At 35.1% G+C, this 21,471-nt stretch overlaps 2 protein-coding genes across 2 annotated transcripts in view; both read right to left on the bottom strand.

The window, feature by feature from the left end:
* Positions 1-5,936, bottom strand: part of LOC121406983 (neuronal acetylcholine receptor subunit alpha-2-like) — a 52,100-nt gene extending 46,164 nt beyond the window's left edge. Inside the window, exon 1 of the mRNA XM_041597856.1 lies at positions 5,873-5,936. Coding sequence (XP_041453790.1) covers positions 5,873-5,936 — 64 coding nt within the window. The remainder of the gene's footprint in view (positions 1-5,872) is intronic.
* LOC121406982 (neuronal acetylcholine receptor subunit alpha-3-like) overlaps positions 4,732-21,471 on the bottom strand; it is a 34,870-nt gene continuing 18,130 nt past the window's right edge. Inside the window, exons 3-8 of the mRNA XM_041597855.1 lie at positions 18,467-18,606; positions 13,319-13,363; positions 10,541-10,650; positions 7,336-8,216; positions 6,683-6,828; positions 4,732-6,263 (exon numbers count right to left, since the gene is read on the bottom strand). Coding sequence (XP_041453789.1) covers positions 6,057-6,263; positions 6,683-6,828; positions 7,336-8,216; positions 10,541-10,650; positions 13,319-13,363; positions 18,467-18,606 — 1,529 coding nt within the window. The 3' untranslated portion in view covers positions 4,732-6,056. The remainder of the gene's footprint in view (positions 6,264-6,682; positions 6,829-7,335; positions 8,217-10,540; positions 10,651-13,318; positions 13,364-18,466; positions 18,607-21,471) is intronic.

Genomic DNA, 21,471 nt, shown 5'->3' with positions numbered 1-21,471 from the left:
AATGATGTCAAAAAAAAACTGAATAAATTCCCACTAATCTTCAGTGCTTCTAGTAGTTTACTGGGATCATCACTTATTTTTCTTTCTCCATGCGCTCCTTATAATGAGATTCTTGACACCATATATCTATCGCCTCATTATTTTCTCGGCAGGAGCCAGAGCCAATTACATGACATGCAGGGAGACCTAATTATTACACGCGATTTTCTTTAGATCTCCTGCAGTGTACATGCCACTTGAAAGTTGAACTTCATGAAGCAGGTTCTATCTTGCTATGTAGAGGCAGATACATAGTGCATGGTATGGGGTAGGGAATGGGGCAGGATGGGTGGGCTGTTAATTGAAGGAAAAGAAGATTGTAAAACACACTGTAAAAATGAAGCGCTAATTTAGCACTTCATATGCTTGTATAGTGACTGCATTACGAGTGTTGATTTTCTAGTTTAAAGTTGAACTAAAAAATCAGCACTCGTAGTGCAGTCACTATGCAAGTACTGTAAGTGGTAAAATAGCACTTCATTTTTTACAGTGCAGAATGTTATTATGGGACTGAGTATATCATGTTACACAGAGTTCAGGATTTAATTTTGTATATAACTCTATCTACTGCATATTTTAAATCTTGTAGTGTAAGACCTTTAGTGCTCAGGAGTTTTAAGTCAAGTCTTCTTCCCACGCACAGTTAATCATTTTATCATATTCATTTTTTACCTAAAAACGATACAGGCAGAAGAGATTGAATGATTATCATCAAAGTTGTACTTTGGAAAATACTCATGAGAACTACATAGGGGTGAAAAGAGCAAACAAAGGAGAAGTTGATAAAAAATAATTATAACATGAAATGTCTTTTTTCATAATTTTGAATATCTAATTGATGTATTGACTGTAAGAGAGGTTATTCAAGTTCAGGTCAAGCTAGTGTTATTCTTAAATCTTTAATCTGTTGTGTGCATGACGTCTTGATTGCCTTCTACTTAATCATCTTGCCAATTACAAATCGATCATTCTATTTACTTAATGACCCATTAGTATGTTTAACGATCGGTAGCATCGATCAAATTTGGGTTGTTGCATCGAAATACTGTCATCAAACCCGATTCCTGTACGATGTTCGACGGTAGATGGCGTAAGCACACTATCTTCGCAAAGAGTCATTGATGAAAATATATTACCAGCATAGAGATTAAATGTAAATATATCTCTCTGATTACCAGCCACTTTCATCTAACCATGTTTATTATGAAGGTTATTGTTCACTTCATTCATGATACCTAGCTTGATAGACATCACTGCGTAAGAATACTGTTGTCTTATATTTTTTGTTACGAAAAGTGTGTTTTTGTAGTTGGATACAGGGCGACAGATTGCAGAATATTGCGATGGCAAAGATACAGGGCTTCAATACACCCAAGACTGAAAGCAATGTTAGCAACTGGCTAATCAGCCTTTGGCGCCATCTTAAGGCATAGGCAAATAGAGGTATCACATCATTGTGTCAAGAGTGCTGTACAAGTGTGTTGCCTTTTGCCATGTTATCCATGGAATTTTCCATACCCCATATTTTCCAAGCAACAGCAATCACTATGAATAAACCTCAATCACTCATCTCCCTCTCTCTCTCTCTTTCTTTTCCACTTTCTCACTTTCCGTCTCTCTCCTATTAATGTATCGGTATTTTCTCAATTCTCTCCTTGTGTGTATGTGTTCGTATGTGTACGTGTGTGTTTGTGGGAGGTGTATGCATGTGCGTAGTTAAGAAGGGAGATATGATTACGGAGAAAGAATTTAATCATATTATTCACTCTAGGAAAAAGTTGTCAGATATCTTAAATGGAACTACAGTCATGGAAGGGGGTATTTATTGGTTTAGGGAGGAATCTGCAACGGTGAATTTTAAAAATACAGTTATTTATTCTTTTTAATATACTATTATCCTGCAAGATCAAGGGGATTATTCCATCATTAAAAAACACAAAATTTTCTTTAAAACTGTGGGGGAAAAACGAAGAAATTAGCGATAAAAAGGAGTGGGATTAGCTCACAAAAGAATTATAAAGGGTGCTTTTGTGACTGTGGTATGAGGATGTGTCTGCGTGTGTTTGAGTGTGGTTGAAAGAGGATTAGGGGACTTGGTTTATGTAAGAAGATTAATAATCTTTTTCTTCTGTTTGCTTATTGGTTTGGAAAATTGAAAATGAATTAATGTATTGTTTATAGAAAAGAGAGAAATATGAAAGTTTCATTCAATTTTTCATTTGACTGATGTAAGGTAATTTGATTAAAGTTTGTATTTGAATGGTAAAAGACATTCATAATTATGCATGTATAATTTGACATCCAGCTTTTTCATTGAATATTATGATATATTGTAATAACTTTAATGTTTGAAGAGGAAGTAATAACATATCATTTAAAAAAAGGGGTAAAAGGAACCAACCGTTGGCTTAAGTAGAACAGTATCAAAGCGGGAACGTTTGATAAAGCGTGACCGGTTTTTATTTTCAAAAATCAAATGGCTGCAAGTCCAACAAGGGTCTTAATTTAATGACTTTTTAAGTGGGAACAAAGAAATTTGCACTTTACTTTCTTAGTAACAATTAAATTTCGCGTACACACAATCATCCCGGGTTGTTTGTTACCCCCTTCCCTTTCTCTCTCTCTCTCTCTATCTCTCTCTCTCTCTCTCTCTCTCTTTCCATTATCATGATTATCGCATAATGTTTCTTTCTCTCCTATATATGAACCAATATTCATTTATATTTTCGCTCGATAGATGACCAATAATTATAAAAAAAAATTAAAAAAGTTTTTAAGCCCTGCGCACATTACGTCTTCCTTTGCGATCCGATTTTCAAATAAATTATAATTTCGTTTGATATGAACATTCGGATCATAATATGAAATAACGATCAAATGTTAACAGATGTATGAATACTGAAATACAAATTCCAGTATAAATTAAATCTTCCCTGTAGCAATAAAAGAACAATATATTCCAATCACAACGGCGTCTTCATCGGCTGCGACTTGAAACTAGTTTGGACTTTAATCCTTCAATGTGGAGCGTTGTGGCCCAGTGGATTAGTCTTCGGACTTTGAAACAGAGGGTCGTGGGTTCGAATCCCAGCCATGGCGTAATTTCCTTCAGCAAGAAATTTATCCACATTGTGCCGCACCCGACCCAGGTGAGGTGAATGGGTACCCGGTAGGACTTATTCCTTGAACGCTTTAGCGCCTATTAATATGGCGGCTCAGCTACAACCGAGGTAATAATATGATACCAAGTATCAAAGCGCAGTTGAGTATATGCACATAGTAACTGCGCTATATAAATGGACATATTATTATTATTATCATTATAATCCAAACACAAGGCTTGCAGCAAAATAGGGTTCTGATTTTAGTATTCCTACTGTTATACCAAACTTCAAATAAAATAATGTAACTTTTTGGAACTTTCACATTTTATGCATAATGTGATTTCTTAAAAAAAAAATTAGTCGTATCTGATTACGTATAGTGTGCGCTTATCTTACAATGTGGCCTTGTATTATAAATCCATTATCCGGGTTAATCTTATTTCAAGTCAAGATGCGTTTTTTTTTCTTGAAAGATGCCAATTCCTCATTATAAAAATAATACTAATAACACTTTTCTGCTAAAATTGGTAGATAATCACTCCGACAGACAATACCATTTAGACATTTGGATAGATAAAAAGGAATACTCTTTTTATTGCAAATTATCAAATTTCAAATTTTCACAAGTAATATGATTGAACCAAGTGATGTATAGAAAATCTATTTAAAAAAGATAATTACTTGTCTTAATGCGCATTTCATGAAACATTTTTTGCATGTTATAGTCATGACCCAGTCGTGAAATCACTTCTTTGATAAAAAGTCATGGATATAAGATCTAAGAAAATTGTTTAATTGCAATTATTAATTCCCTACAAAACAAGGTGTGATGGAAGAAAGATATTAGAAATATATCAAGGGAATGAATTATCATTTCATCGTTGGATGCTTTTTTGCCAACGAGGCATGTTGATCTTAAATGAACATTACTTTCATAATACATAAAGGCAATAAGTTGAATTTGAGTGGACTACGTTTACCGTTATTGATGTTTTTAATGTACACTCTAAATTGCATGGAAAATAATCAAGATCAATTACGGGGACAAATCAAATTCTGGATATATCTTGAATTCTAAATATTTATATCTTAAATCTCAAGGATTTGGTTCATATTTAGAACTGTAGATTTTGTCTTTCCTTCTTATGAAAGGTCGCATAGATATAATTAAAAGGAGTCCACATGTAATAAGAATGTGCCATGTTTACATTAGATATTTCGATTGAGATTGTATTGTCAGTAACATATACTAAATTTCCGTAAAAGTTCCGTTTTCTAGATAGTTTTTTTTTTCGTTTTGGGGGATTTATTGTCTACCTAACAATTTTCAGGAACATTTGTGTATCACGGGCGCATCTATTCATAAAAATATTTTAAGACATGCTCATTAAATATACTTATATACTCATATATTCATCCAGTTGTACAACTCCCCATAGTTCTCTTGTCTTATCTTACCAATTTCTCATAAACGCTACTTGGATTAAATCTTCATTCTTTTTTATGCATCGATAATCTGTTTTACGAATACATTATTGAATACGGATATGAATAACAGGAAAACCAAGGAAAGCACACTTGTTGTATAATAAGTTATCATCATTCGAAAAATGCACACAACTCTAATCCTAACAAATAATAATTCTCAGAAAACTATAAGGTTTCTGAAAGACACCAGGTTAAGAGTACCACAAACGAAGGACATTGTCTGTCCAAAGGGTGATTTAAAATTAATATGACACAGTTCATAGAGAAAGGAGAATATTCGGACATCGTATGTTGTCGGTAAAAATACTTTTTTACCTTTAATATTAAATGTTCTTTTAAATGATATTTAATATAACTTTGTAAGCATGTCATTGTCTACTTTTCAACATGCGTACGTTATTCAGCATGAAAAATAAAAAGAATATTATATATAATCATTGCATTTTTCCTACTTTTACTTCAAAACGACAAACGGCATTACCATCATTTAGTCCCCATCTCAGCCCAGGCATTTAATATGGCAACCCAAACCATATCGCTGATTCAGAAGATCCTAAATGGTATCGAATGAAATAAAAGTTGGCATCAAATATTTGAATCTACTTTATTGTAGAGAAAATAAGGGAGGTAATCAATTTCATTGCATCAATGGATTATCCCGAGTTCGATGTCTGTTTTAGCGTGAAGCAAGCGGCAGAACTTAGCTCCGACACCGAATGCGGGTTTACAAAGTTATGTGAACCACACCATCGTTAGCAGCGAAAATTGGAATATTACCCTTACTTCTGAAGCGGGGTTCTGTTTGTTGCTAGTTTCTCCCTAACTCAAACACCAGTGTTCAACATTATACACGGAATAAATGGTTTGAACTCCATTTTCCTGGAGGAAAATTCCCACTGTCGTATGAAATAGTTCTAATGTTGTACAGAAGTTCTGCTTGTTTTTGTGTTAGAATCCGTGAAGAATATGTTTCTCCCAGCTATTTTGATTTCACCATCCCTTTCACATGATCAGATATCAAGTTGACTTGATAATAGTTGGTGATATAGCAATGCATTTATTTTATTGTTGTATTATTACAATAACGTATAAAACAACAATAACAGCAGCATATAATTCAACAGACCGTGCAGTTGGTCGTTGTCAAGTCTATCTTTCTCATCATCATGGAAAACAGTAGTGTCTGTTTGTTGGTTAGATCTTCATTGGATAATGTTTGAAATTTGTGCCTGTCCACTCACAAACTCTTCTGCTCGTGGTGATTGAGTCTGCTGCCAGAGACTGAATATCCTCAGTTATCGCCATTTAGATATGGTGACTATCTTTGATGACGGCTTTTGAAGCAAAGCTTCATATTTCACCGAAACACAGATACCCAGAATAATATGTTTTCCTCATACATGGTATGATAGTTTGAAATCCAAATTACTCAATTACTATAGGTGCGGTGTAATTCAGTGGAAGACCGTTCATAGCCCAGTCCTCGTAGCAACAGAAAAGTTCGCGGAAGAAATCAGTAGCCAAGGGAGCTTGAAAGATGATGACGACATTTCCGACGAAGATACCACAAATGTAAATGATGAGGAAGATACGGTCTATCACCATGGCCACAAATTTCCAGTCTTCCTTTTCCTGTATAGAAAATGAGATAAACAATGAAAAGGGGAGAAATGAGAACAATCACAAAATGATTTGATTACTTTTTAAGGTTGAAAAATAAAGGGATTGCAGACGTGACAAAAATTGAGGCAGAAAAAAAGTTCTGGATCGGTCTTCTTTTTTAGTATTTTATTGTACACTAATTTCAAGTTCGTTCTTTCAGTTTTTTCCATACCTTTGTCTCTTGCTCTTTCTTTCTTTCCTTCCTTATTTTTCCTCTATCCCATTATTTCATTCACGCGAAAAGGGTGTTAACATTGAGGCAGGTTTTGCATTTCAATTTGTCATTTGGTGTTACAGTATATCATGTTTGTTCATAGATATTGATTGTCTCTTTGAGGAAATTAAATGATAGTTTGAGAAAAAAAGTCATGACAATGAAAGAAGTATACCCTTAAACTGTCTTCCTCACTGGCGCATCTCCATGTCAGGTACATAATTTCCTCTACAGCTTTGTGAATGACCATGGCCTCACTCTCTTCCTCATCAGCAGACGTCAGCAACGGAAGATACTGACCACGTCTGTATTTACTCGTACCTCCAATGGAGAAAAAAAGAGTGCACGATTTATATATAAATTTTTAATAGGATTTGATATTGGTGTAGGAGGGTGGGTATTGTGTTTGTATGTATTTGTGTGAAAGAGAGAATAGGTGAGTAAAATAAAAGTGACTATTCTATGAACAAAAAATGTCTCACGATACCACGTCACGATACCACGTTATTGTATTTTTCCACGCGTAATTCGAACATTTTTGATGAATGTTGTATCCTCAAAGATCGTTATACAGTATATTCAAGTCCCATTGGCGCCTTTCCATATTTGGAACTGACGGCTTGAGGTTTTAAAATACGACAGACAAGATCTGTGTCCTCATACATGCCGTATCTGCTCAATTTATTCATTCTCAATCGGCTGCTATGAATGAAAAAAAAATGTTTTTATATGGGTGGATAAACCCCAGTGTTTCCCACTGAAAGCTACATTTTGGGGATTTTTAACGGGCAGAGAAAGCTTTTGGGAAACATCTTAAATTGTAGTTACCTGCGACTTCATCATCCGAGTCTTCATTGTCCATCTGGACATCCACCTCCCTTCGCATTCTCACAGAATAGCTGTTTCCTTTATTTTCCATTACTAGTCTATTCGAGTCTAGAGCACCGTTTGCCATAGCGTCTCTTGTTAAATTGATTCCAACATGTCGAAATCGTTTACTATACTGAACTGGTCGGCTCATGCCAAGAAATCCGGGTATTATGTCAATAAATATTCGGCGCACCCAACGAGGCATTTTGTGTGCATCCGGAGATCTAAAACGAACATTTAGCACGAATACTGTTAGGACAATTGACGAAGATACAATCAGCATGGTGAAAAGAAGATACTTAACGATGAGTGGGAAGTGGTTAGCATTGGCTGGGATCTGGGATGTAATGAGCAAAAGGAAGACGGTCATAGAAAGCAGTACCGACATACACAGTGCCATCTTTTCGCTGATGTCGGGTGGTAGATAAAATACGAGAACTGTGTTAAACGAGATGAGGCCACATGGCACCAAAATGTAAGCGAAATAATACAATGGTTTCCTCCGTAACGTTATTGTGTAGGTTATGTCAATAAAAGTTTCTTCGCAGCATTCGTAAGTGACCTCGTGTCGTTCTCCAGGTGTTTGGATAATCTGCCATTCGCCGTTGTCCCAGTAGTCCCGTATGTCGGCCTTTTCCGAGATCGGTGTCAGGTCCATGACTACCCCGTCGTAAGTCCAGGATCCAAACTTCAGCAAGCAGTGCTGTTCATCGAATGGGTAGTAGGCTACATTGATATGACACGAACTTTTGTATACTGCGGGTGGCCACCATGTGACTAGTCCTGTGTATTCAATACCTGCCCATGAAGCTGATTGGATGTCAAAGGCTCCATCGGCACTGGTAAAGAGTAAAAGAGAAAAGGCCTGTTAAAAAAACATACTTGACTTAGGTCACAGTGCATATCCAGTAAACTTTAAAGGTGGAATACCCATGTATCGATTCTTGTCAGAAGTTAATCCTAATTACCAAGAGAGTCATTTTATAATATTTGTCAAGTACTTGATAGTTATAGGTATTCTACTACGTTGACATCTGGTGAAGATTGACCCAGGTTGACTTAATAAAACGCTTGATTTACTTGGTGTACAAGCGGTTAGATAAAAAAAAATGAAAATCCATAATTCATTGTTCGAAATAGACATGAAATGAAATACTCCGAAAATTTGCTTTGCCCAATTGATCGTGGGCCCGGCAGCCGCTATGCAGCGCCAGATTAACGAGGCTCTATCCCTTCGTTGAACGCCAAACTGGGTAGCAGCAACTCCCATCTTTTAACGTCTTTTGGTCTGACGCAGCCGGAATTTGAACCCCCGACATCCCGGTTGTGAGACGGACGCTCTACCGACTGAGCCAACACATCGGTTAGATGGTCTACTTCTCAGGCAGGTTATACCTCATTCACTATTCCCATTTGGTCTAGTATCAATTTGGTCGAATCTCCATTAAGTGTACATTTCACTTGGTCTAATACCCACTACAAAGACTACATTGTCATCCATGGTCTAGATTTCCATTTTGTCTACTGATTTTCTGTTTGCACTTTGTCAAATGGAAGATTGTTTCATAAACAGTTCATCTATTCACATCGATCAAGTAGTGTTAGATCATTTGGTTATTAGACAAACAAGGAAACTAGACCAAGTGGGTGAAGACCATGATTGTGGCAATACACCAATAAAACTAGAATAAAAATACTACTGGAGGTCTTCTCCCTTTTTATACGAGATATTGGTTTTCTTTGGGGAGGTTGTTTAACAAAGTGATATACAGTGCGTATCAAAAAAAAGTTTACACTTTGAAAAAGCCCTGGGAATTAAAAAATATACAACATGTGGGTAATATGTTTACATGTAATCCTGGGTTTGGGTCTCATCTATCTAATGAAAGTAAGAGTTTTGACAGAATGTGACACTGGAGTGAGCACTGTCCATTTTTGTAAAGCTCGCAGAAATCTGTTTGCGCAGAAATGCTTGTTTTCACGCTGTGTCAAGGGAAAGGGCAAAATCAAACTTATCCTGCGAGGCATTTCTTATACATTTCCCTTGCAGTTTTATTCAATTGAAATAAAACGGATACATCCAAGCATTTTGTAACAATTTTGCCACCGAAATTGAAATTTCAACATTTGTTAAGCACAACCTTTACTCTTTTTGTGTCGGCTGGATCTGCGGACATAACTGAATCTGAACAAAAGTTTATATCAGACATCTCCAGCATTTTTTTCACTGAGTTTTATCATTTAAGAGGGTTTAAATTTCATTTTTCATTTTATACTTGTTCCTCCACACTTTTCCCAAGATTGACGATGATTTACAAAATTAAAATCAAGCCTTAGCCATTTCATGTAAATCACAGCTCAGTGTAAATCAAATATCGTCTCGATGGCCTCGGTGTGTGGGAGAGTGGGGTTGGGCGCAATGCACTCTTCGAAGTTTTGGGGCAAGGAAACAAGTTAAAAAGGTGAAAGGTATCTTCAAATCAATTTTACTAGCTAAATTCCAGGTTTTCTTCATGATTAAGGTCTACTTGTATTCGCATAACTATTTCAAAGTTCCGCGCAAATCATTTTTCACTAACTTTTCAAAAGTAAGTGGTGCTCACTCAAGCGGAAATATTTTTCGACAGTTATATCGTCATTGCTTAAATGGATCTGTACCAATGTTAAAATGTGGAAAAATCTTCAGGATATTACAAATGTATGATTTTACAGGATTTTTTCAAAGTGTAAACTTTTTTTTGATACGCACTGTATATACCCGCCTTATCACAATTAAAGGCCCTATGTTAGAAACGTAATTAGCATGGAAAACTGAGGGAGTAAAAACTTACAAGACCACCAGTCCGACTCTTTATTCATTTCTAAATATCCAATTTGTTAGCTGGGTTTTGTTTAGTGGAAAAGATATGTCGCCCCTGCAAAGGTCTAATAATGGAATTGGCTAGTACTGTTTTGTCTGAATATGCTTTTACGTAAAACATTGTTGAAGTTGAATTCAAATTTAAATGGTCATTTATTATTGCTACATTAAGTTCAAGAAATTTCAGACCTTTTTCTCATCACTCAAATAAAATCCAGTGTACTCTGATGAGATTCTTTAATGTGATATTATTTCTTAACATCCAGCCTTCTGAAAGCATATTCCAGATGAAATGAAACTTACTTGTTATAAAGCAGTATGTCAGGAATCCATAAGCATTCGTTTGGAACTTTAATTTTTGTGATTCCTCCGTATTCTGCAGGATCCCATTGAAGACGATAATCATTCCATTGCTGTTAGATATGTAGAAAATAATTATTAAACACAAGTTAATGACTTTGTCTACGACATATTTTATACAAAATAATGAGAATCTTCATGACAATATCATTACTTTATTTCATTTTACAAAAAAATAAAATCATCTTTATTAGAATTTGTGTACTTGTCAACACAGAAGAGATGCTTTCTATGACCAAAAACCTGAAAACCTGCATTTCTTTAAATGCTAGCGAAATCATCTTAAGGAGGTTATAACTTGACTCCATAATATTATTGAGATCGAATAAAACCCGGGACATTACTAAAATAACATAATATATTCACTCTTTCATAATTTCCCTTTATGATACCTCTTAGAAATGTTTTTTGGTTACTGATTATTCCAATGATAGACATGCACTATGAAGCTAGAAAGCTAAATATAATTTGAACGGTGTGGTCTTGAGCCTTGGAAGCCTCGAGGCACTGGATTGTCAGCATACCTACTATCATCTCTACACAGAGCACTCCAAAGACTGTATCAACGCATAGACTTGAGGTTTATTTGGGTGACCTCATGTAGACACAAAAGTTTTCCCATTATCCCATTTTACAAGAAGGACTATCTTTTCCGAAATAAGATCATGGCAAAAGATAAGACGTGTTAAATGGTACAGCTATTTTAAACTTAACATTCAATCGTTATTTGACTAGCGCTTGTGGGCCGGGGGCGTAGTCTGAGTGTGCGTGTGTGGATGTGTGCGTGGGGGTGTGTTTGTGTGAGGGTCTACGTGTCTGCGTGCATCTACACACCTTCATCACAGATAATGTTGTGGGGAGGGGCGTTGTATTGAAATTATAGTTGATCATATTGTATTTTTGGTTCGCTATGGTTTTAGAAACTGCTGTAAGGATGACTTTTACATAGCATATTATTTGTTTCCCTTTTCTGGAAAGCATATGGATCATGTTAGGGAGTTAAATTACTATTATGAAAAACACTTGCACACGTACAATCAATGCTACATAGCAGTCGCCTTATAATTGGAAGTAATTTAAGTTCTCGGTCCAGCTGACTCCTGTGTAATTTATTTTGTTCAATGACTAATGAAAAACCCGTAGTCATTAAAACAACACTTGTTAAACATTTCAAAATCTACACCAAAAACATCCGTGCCTCTTGTATATCTTATCATTTGTAGTGTATATAACGACTGTATAATAGGAAAATGAAAATACAACACAGTCATGTTCATTATCATAGTATTACAAGAAAGTGCAACATGCTACGTTCGTGTTCGTAACATTGTCATATTTCAGGTATTTTATTATTTAAAACGTGAATCTTAGCAAACGGAGCGTGATGTAAATGCTCAGACTTATTTCCAGGGATTGACGCTTAATACATCGTCACTTCATTTTCCATGGTACGGTGTGGTGTTCAATATCCTTATTACGGTTGGCCAATAAATGTTCTGCATAACTGCATTACAATGGCACGCGTGCATGATGTGTGTTCATAATGATACACGATATAATATTGAGATTAAAGATCCAAATCGAGAGACGCAAACCTTCGGAAAGACAAAATGTATTTTTCAAACGTTAAATACTTGTCACATAATAAAATCAAAATGATCTACTAACATTCGCCTCGGAAGGGAATTAATAGGAACCTCATTTTTTTTCATATGTTATAAATGAACTCAATAATTAACCTTTTTTCCAAGCGCTAGCGACATTAATCTCTTTTACTGATGACAACTTGAAATAAACAATCTGATAATATCAAAAGTTTAATTTTCTAATTAAAAAATGCCTTTTTCTACAGTATTAAATGATTTCATGCAGTGGTTTATTAGTTGTGCTGAGAATTGTAATGGGTGGTGATAATCATTTTTATAAACCAATATGCTTGGAAAAGATAAATGTGCATGTGACGTAGTATTTTTATAAATACATCTTAGAAACGTCTCTTAAATTAGAAAACAAATTGAGTGGATTCGATATTTCATCACTTCAGAAACTTAGAAATGAAACGTATACATATCTCATGGTGTTGCCCTATAAAATATATTGACGACATACATGTATATTTTGTGTCTGCCCAAAAGTTAAGAATCTCTCTCTTGATATCTCTTTTGTATTCCTTTAATTCATACTGAGTCTTCTACTGACAGACAACAATAAGCGATTTTCAAATGTCACATGCGCGGAAGGCATCAGGGATACATGTAACGGTATAGAATTTGATACACGATCCAATGTCGTGTAAGGAGGATGATCAAACACAGGTCATAAGCGTCTTAGGTCTGCACTTGGTATGAATACAAGGCAGAGGTGGCTACCTGATTTATACATTCCAATCAAGCGAAAAAAAACAAAACAGAGATTGCTTTTCTCATGCATATTCATGATTACAGTAAGACAAACATTAGACTTGATATATCGTTTCTCCTATCGAATACTTATAGTTCGAGGGGATAAAGTCACGTGAATTTTGAATTATCATTTTTATCATATTGCTTTTATGAACTAATGAATATGAATTATATTTTAAGAAGTAACGATTTTTGTATCCACTAATGCAAAATCAGTTCACAAAAGTATTTATCGGCTTTAGTGACATCTAATGAAATGAAAAGTCTAAGAAGTAAGAGTTTATATTAGATTTATAGCATTATAGTATAGTGTGCCTACCTGCTTCACCCAAACCTTTGACGTCAGGACTTGATTTCTTTCATCCTGTAGCAAAACAAAGAGAAAAAATGCAAGAACATTTTCGCCAATACAGCGTGCTTTCCATCTTCATGTATAAACAGAAATACAGGCCTTTTTAACAGTTAAGATTATTTTTTTCTGCATGTAATTGTTGCAGTATCATTGTTCCTTTCATCATTTTACATGAGAGAGGTCGATTCCCACTCCAGTTGCTAAAATGGCAGAAGATTCTGCATCATTTGTTATCACTTATACAATGTAGGCACATATTTGATGAAAAACGGATAAAATCTTGAATTTATATGAAAATGCATAGAGCATTGTGGTAAAGTTGATTAGTCTGCAGACATTAAAAAAAAGTGCCGTAGGTTCGAATCCCAACTATAACGTATTTTCCTTCATCAAGAATTTGATCCACATTGTGCTGCACTCGACCCAGGTAAAGTAAATGCATACCCGGAAGAATTTATTCCTTGAACGCTTTGAGCGCCTATAGGGAGACTCAGTATCAAGCGCACTCGAGTGTATGCACAAAGTAATATCACCTTATCATTACTATTATTGTTATTATTACTATTGTTATTATTATTATCATCAACATCATCACATAATAATTACTATGTCACTTGTATGTATCAAATATAATGGAACCTCTCAAAACGCGTTTTACCATTTCGAATTCGCAAATTAAATTAACCGTTAAACGTAATCTCTCTTGCCATACCCTACTCTCAATAAGTCTACTAAACACATGTATGACCGACCAATAAAGATAAAATGTAGATATGGTCAAGTTTGTTAGCAGCTTCACCGATCACGACGGCTGTTTTAAAATCTGATTAAGGTATTTAGACGGACTTTCTAAGTGACCATTGTCAACTCACGTCACACAGCTACAGCTGGTATAGGCGCCATGGACCAGCTTTGAGCGCTAATTTAGCAAAATAATGGACATGTTCTGCAATCTCTTCCTGATGCGCTCTTTGTGGTACAACGACTCTCATTTCATTTGATTTTTTAAACAAAATTATCTATCATGTATCTGTCATGTCTATCATACCAATTGCGTTTGGGTCGTACATATTTTGTTCAATGCTCGTGAGACGTGCTCATAATTATTAACATTATGCTGCAGTTTGAACATTTCTCCAGGGAATACTAACACCAAACAAATAGCCAAATGAAAGAGAAACAACTTGCAAGCTTAACGCTGAAAATTTCATCATAATCGGATGAAAGAAGAAAGGTATTACTTTTTTTTAATTTAATGATGTAAATTTTCAGCTTTTAGACTTTAAATTTGCATAATATTCATACTTCCATTTCAAATATCATTTTGAACACCCCCTTTACAGATAAATATTTCTATATTATAAAGCAAAATCCTGAAATTCTCAGTCCATCTCATGCTTGAGATATATATATATTTTTTTCAAAGACAGAAATATGCAGATATTTTTTTCTGGCATCTGATCGAACTAATTTTTATATGAAATCGATAATTTCATCAAAGAAAATACTTACATTATTAAATATTCTTTACTCTTCATGCTTTTCCTTTCATCATTTCCGTTTTAGGGTAAAATAATTGATACATATAATTTAGTAATAAATTTAAGAAATGACGTGAATTTTTCAGGAATATGAAATTTCAAGTGAAGTATATATTTCAATGTAGACCATACTGTTAATGGCCCTTAGGGACCCCTTCACTGCCAACTTTATCTAAGCATATCCTAAGAGGTTGTTATCGAGCAAAGTTTCTACTTTTAAAAAGCCGAGCACGCGAAAAGAGCGGGCAAAACTTTTAACATATTTGATACAAAAAACAGTGTTGTAAATTGAATATAATGTTAAAAAATACCATATTAATATCTTTTCTCTTCCTTTTCTTTCCTATCTCCTTTTTTTTTGGTCGTGAAAATGTTGGGACCTAAACCCCCCGCCACATCAGTACGTCAGTGATCCTAGATATATCATGCCTGATGTACTCTAATCAAATTCTCCTTAGGGTTCATACTGAAATGAATACTGTACATAATATGCATTGCATTTTCAGAAGTTCGAAGATACCACACCCTGTTAATCCAGCATGTTTGCAGGATTGTGAGAAACGGTCCGTGCCGTACCTCTTGACTTCGATAAGAGAGGAGGATCAATACACATGCTGAGTACACGCGCGCTGCCAATAATAAACGCTATTCATTTAATTATTACCTCCTTTATGTGGTGTGAGTTCTCAATGGTGGACCTTACCGCCCCTGTCTCGAAGTTAACACCAATTTAGCACATCGAAGGAAGAAGGTCGATTTTTCTAAGGACATTTTCACTGTTAAACTAATAAAATGGTTGGTGTTTTTTAGTATTTCAGTGGGGTTTACCCCACATTTCGGTAGAGGAAAATGGTAAAACTACACACACCAAAGTTAAAGTGAATCGGTTCGTGGTGGCACCAATGATATCCTTTAAGCCTAAGCCTGAAAGGATTCATGATAATTGGCCTTTTTCCTGTTTTAATCAGTCCAATTGAGACTAATTCCAATGAGGCTAGGTAAATGACCACATCTTGAGGCTTCGTGGACGGATTCCTACCAAGTCTGGGCTGTCGATGCTTTGAATCGTGCTCCGCCGATATATCAAAAACCCTAAAATACAAAGTTTTTTGTGTAAAATCGTCGATTCACTACCTATGGCCATTGTTGTTTGTGTTCATGGTTCATAACTCGTTTTTGAAGTAAATATACCGTTTTGTAAAGTAATTTTTGGATTGAATTCTGGATTCTAAGTCTCATTCTCAGTCAAAAAATCTCTATTTTTCCGATATTCTCTTGAAACCCTCATGAATCAATTTAAAAACAATTTGAAATTCATTTGATCTTAAGTAGATGTGGAGTTATTTCGATTCATTCAGGTTACCCTTGTCACTCATGTGATAATAATCTCCGATTCTACCAATATGGGTTTCTTTTCATTTATCCTTTATTTGCATGCCTTGAATGGTAGGTAAATTATCGTATATTCAAATACAGAAACGCATTGCTATCTACCTAAGATGTAAAAGTAATAATGTATATTTGAGTCTCACTCCTACATCCTTACAATTTCGATTTTTTTTTAATAATATGGATGTATCTTCTTTTACTTCCTCTTGGTAGAAACAGATGCTGATTGTAATTATGTTATGTGGAGGAGCCGTGGTGTAGTGGTTCTGACTCTCGCCTTGTAAACAGAGGGTCGTGTGTTCGAATCCCACCGCGGTCTGGCGTCCTTTGGCAAGGCGTTAATCCACACTTTGCCACTCTCGACCCAGGTGCTAAATGGGTACCCGGTAGGGTGTGAAAGTCATTGTAGCTTGTCCATTATTGTGTGCGCCTCACAGGCGACTGACTGGAATACTCCCCAGGGAGTGGAGGATGTGCACACATTGTGTGCGGGAATGACTGATTGAATCCGATGACCGGGGTAATACTATATCTGTAAAGCGCTTAGAAACGTCGTTCCGATTGATTAAGCGCTATATAAAAGCGGATTATTATTATTATTATGTTAAATCTTGATTAAAATTGATCCTTTTGAATGGAAACCCCTTGTGAAAATCAGAGACTCTGTCTCCACCTCTCTCTCTCTCTCTCTCTCTCTCTCTCTCTCTCGGTAAAGTTTATGTCTTTTAAATATCATTTTGTTAAAAATGTCAGGAATAATTTTACGAGCAGTTCAATGAATTTAGGGAGTAAGCTATCTGTATCTCTTTGTTGGTTATCGAAGTTTAGGATTTCTATTTTTTAAAGAGCTGTTTTCTTTGGAATGACACAACGATAAAGAAAGATCTAAAAATACGTTCTTTATAGTATTACTCCAGCGCTTCTAAATTTACAATTTATGACCTCGTTTTTAACTTAAGCTTAAGTGATCGTCTCATTACTCGTCTCTTACGATAGTACTTGCCTTATAAACTTTTCTCTTATGAGAGAAACACACATTAAAATGAACATATGCAACAACATGTCTAAAAGCTTTCCGTAATGTAAATACCTTTCTTGGTATCACCCAAGTAATGCTGAAATCTGATATATTATTCTATATTAGACAACTCTGACACATCTTAATGTCTGATGTTGAACCCAGATGTAATACAGATAGTCAGAGCGGTAATTCCTCATGTACTAATTCAATCACGATCTTATTTACATTCCCTGCATCGGATACCGGTACCACGACACGCTAGGTTTTAAGGTTCATTGGTGACGAAAGCAACACCTCACCAATGTTCGACCCAAATGTGTGTAATGTTCTTTCCTCACTGCTCTTAAAAAAAACTGTGAACTTAAAAGATCCCATGGAGGTGAGGTAAGTGTTAATCCAATCTCAGCTCGGACTTGAATTGAATAGGAAATAACTATATGAACAGCTTTCTTAAAGTTTTTGATATACATTAACAATGTTTACGCTGTTGGAATTTTAACCAACATACAAGTGAAAACCTTGATTGCGGCGCTGCCAAAGTGTGAATTTCACCTACGCTGTCATAGGGAAATACTGATCAATTTTTTTGAAGACCTTGTAAGAGTGACAATTTCATATCCTGCACAAGCAAAAAATAATATCTGGGGCCCGTTGCATAAAACTTTTTACCTGAGAAAACTCAGGTTGTTTTTACCGGAGTTTTTGCCCTGTGTTAAAGTCAATGGCAGAAATAAGATTGGCTTAGTTTTCAGTTTTTACCAAAGTTTTCTCAGGTAAAAAGTTTTATGCAACAGGCCCCAGGAGTTTCAACTCGAGAAAAAAAACGATATGCTCGATCTCTAGAACGATAAAAAAAAACATGTGTTGGTGTTTATTCACCTTCCCCCCCCCCCCCCATAAAAAAAGTCCAAAAACCACGAAACAGACGATTTTCTTTTTCTCAATGAAGAAGATTGACACATTTGTGTTTATTCGTCGGAATTTGTGCGGCGATTCTTTATAATTACCGTGTTTTCTTGCCTAAAGTCTAACCAATTCAATGAAATGGAAATGGCTTTGTGAAATCCCTTTGGAAAATAGCACTGAATAACTGATCCCACTCGGGTTTCAAAATGGAGTAAACACAAATCATCCAAACGAGAGAGTACTGAATTACATACTTACTACGTCAATGATCTGTGATATGGATAGCCCAAATGAAATATTGAGTATGTCTGTTACATTGACCACTGGTAACGGTAGTATGTAGTAGTCTTTGAAGAGAGCATCGTGGAGTTTTGCTTCATGATCAGAGGCAAGGATATCTGTAGAGACCATGTACAAAGACACATAGAGAAACATTTTAAGCAAATAAGAAAGTAAATGTGGGGATGGGAATGGTGGTTATGGTAGTGAAAGTAATGACGGTGATTTTGGTGATGATTACTACGATGGAGATAATGATATTTATATTTAAGAGTATCAAAATAATAATTATGATGATGAATCACGGTGACGACGCTGATGATGATGATGGTAATGATAATGATCATGATGATGATGATGATGATAATGATGATGATGATGATGATGATGATGATGATGATGATGATGATGATGATAATGATGATGATGATGATGATGGTGATGATAATGATGATGATGATGATGATGATGATGATAATGATGATGATAATGATGATGATGATGATTATGATGGTGATGATGATTATGATGGTGATGATGATGATGATAATGATGATGATGATGATGATGATGATGATGATAATGATGATGATGATAATGATGATGATGATGATGGTAATGATGATGATGATGATGATGATGATGATGATGATAATGATGATGATGATGATAATGATGATGATAATGATGATGATGATGATTATGATGGTGATGATGATTATGATGGTGATGATGATGATGATGATGATGATGATGATGATAATGATAATGATGATGATGATGATAATGATGATGATGATGATGATGATGATGATGATGATGATGATGTTAGTGGTGATGGTGCTGATGACGGGAATGATAATATTGATGGTGGAAATTATAGATTTTAATGAAAAAATTACATCAAAGCAAAGAAGAGGAATAAAAGGAAAGTGGAATATATGAAAACAAAACCTTAAAACGTTACTTCGTCGACAAGCAAGATAAAATATTTCGCCTTCTCCTCAATTCGATGGCACTTTATAGCTCCGCAGATGTTGAATTGAATGTATTTTTAGTAAATCATGGTCGACTATAGATAGTGCCAATCAAATTCTGAATTTAATTTTCATTCAAAATTTTATTTAATATCGAAGAATTTATGTTCATAATTCCATTGTTCACTTACTACTATCCATGGGGAATTGATAGCTTTAAAAAATGAACGGTAGTTTACAGTCATCTCTTTTATTACTGTTTGTCATGCATGCTGCTAAATTCTGAATGAAACCGTTGTACATTCTCAAACGAATCAAATTTCATTTAAAATCATTGTATTTCATTATGCTGAGTGTTGAATATAATCTTAAGAAAAATCAATAAATCATATCAGCAATATATTAATTCAATGTTTTGATAAAATCAGTGTATTTCCCCGGAGGATTTGGTCCCTTAGGCCTATATTATTGTATCATATGAGGATGTAGTTGTATCGCCCTCAGCAAATATTAAAAAGAAAAATCTAATAAATCAAACATCTATATCGTCAGAGATTGATTAACATTTGGCTACCAATAGATTTGCGCCTCATTTTAAGTCAAATTGGGGTTCAAAACAGGGACCATGAACATTCTCCATCTAACAAGAGAACGCGTCAAAGATAGACCTAAGCAACATTAAAGTGATATTTACTTTCAACTGACACATCTGATCATGTGGCATCGTTACCCATCCATTAAACAGGTGTATATGGGTAGCATCAATGGGTTTCTAATTAGCTAGTAGTCATGTGTACCGACCACGAAGGTATGTATACTTGATTATTTCAAGGATGAGAATGTGATTCGCAGTGTGACATTGCCAATGGGCTTCTTAAAGAGGCCGTTGATTTCTTACACAAATGAACAGACATGTCGGTTGTTGAATCATATACAAGACTTGCAGCTCAAAGAGACGTTACTGCTGTTGTTGTTTTGTTATTCTTTTTCTAATCATCTGTGAAAGTTATTCATTATCTAATGAATAACTGAATAGATGAAATACTGACTGACGGATACAACTAAGATTAATCTTATGCATGCTGGCAAAAGATTTGAGACCAATATATCCACCGATTAAACGACCCATTAATTTCTTGAAATTGTGCATAGTTTGGGTAATTCGATGGAATAAATGGTAATGTTCGAAAGGGAAAGCTTTTGAGAAACTTTTGAGCCATGATACAGATTTTTTTCGACAGCGTCCCCAAGCTGCAAAGTTATGAGTAACAAAACAATGGTCTGATTTCTCATCCTTGCCATGGGATTTTGAGAGCCTGGAGGACTGTGAGATATTAGTACCATAAATAACTGTTTAAAAGTTCATCAAAATGGTCCACTTCTTGTATTTTGCAGTCTGGAATACGATCCAAACCTTGCAAATATATAGGTTTGAAAGTTCCAACTCCCTTGAAAGCTGATAGTGTTTTGAGGCGAAAATCACTAGTGACTGGCGTTAGGAACAGTTCGATTGCAATGCCAAAACATGCTTATAAGATCATTAAAGGGATGGTCCAGGCTGGAGATATCTATAACTCAATAAATAGAGTAAAATTCACAAAGCAAAATGCTGAAAATTTGAACAAAATTGGATAAAAATAACGTAGCTATTGAATTTTAAAGATTTGCATTATTCCGGTGAATCAGATTTAGGCATGCATGTATGATTGTTCATTAGGTGGACTGATGATGTCGTATCCCCACGTGTTCTGTTGTATTTCATTATATGAAATTAGGTTTATTCAATATTTTTCTACCAAAAACCAAAACAATCGGATTGAAAACTGATTGAGTGCATTAGTTAGTTATTGCCGCAACTTATTTCATCATAATGGAGACACATCATTTACACATGTATGAAAAAATTAAAAATTTATTATTTCATGTAATAACATAAGAAAAAAGAAAGTGGGGATGTGACATAATCAGCCCACCTAATGAATATTCATGACGATGTAACTGTTAAAA

The sequence above is a fragment of the Lytechinus variegatus genome, chromosome 2 (genome assembly GCF_018143015.1).
Source record: "Lytechinus variegatus isolate NC3 chromosome 2, Lvar_3.0, whole genome shotgun sequence".
NCBI lineage: Eukaryota > Metazoa > Echinodermata > Echinoidea > Temnopleuroida > Toxopneustidae > Lytechinus > Lytechinus variegatus.
This window is presented reverse-complemented; position numbering and strand designations above follow the sequence as displayed.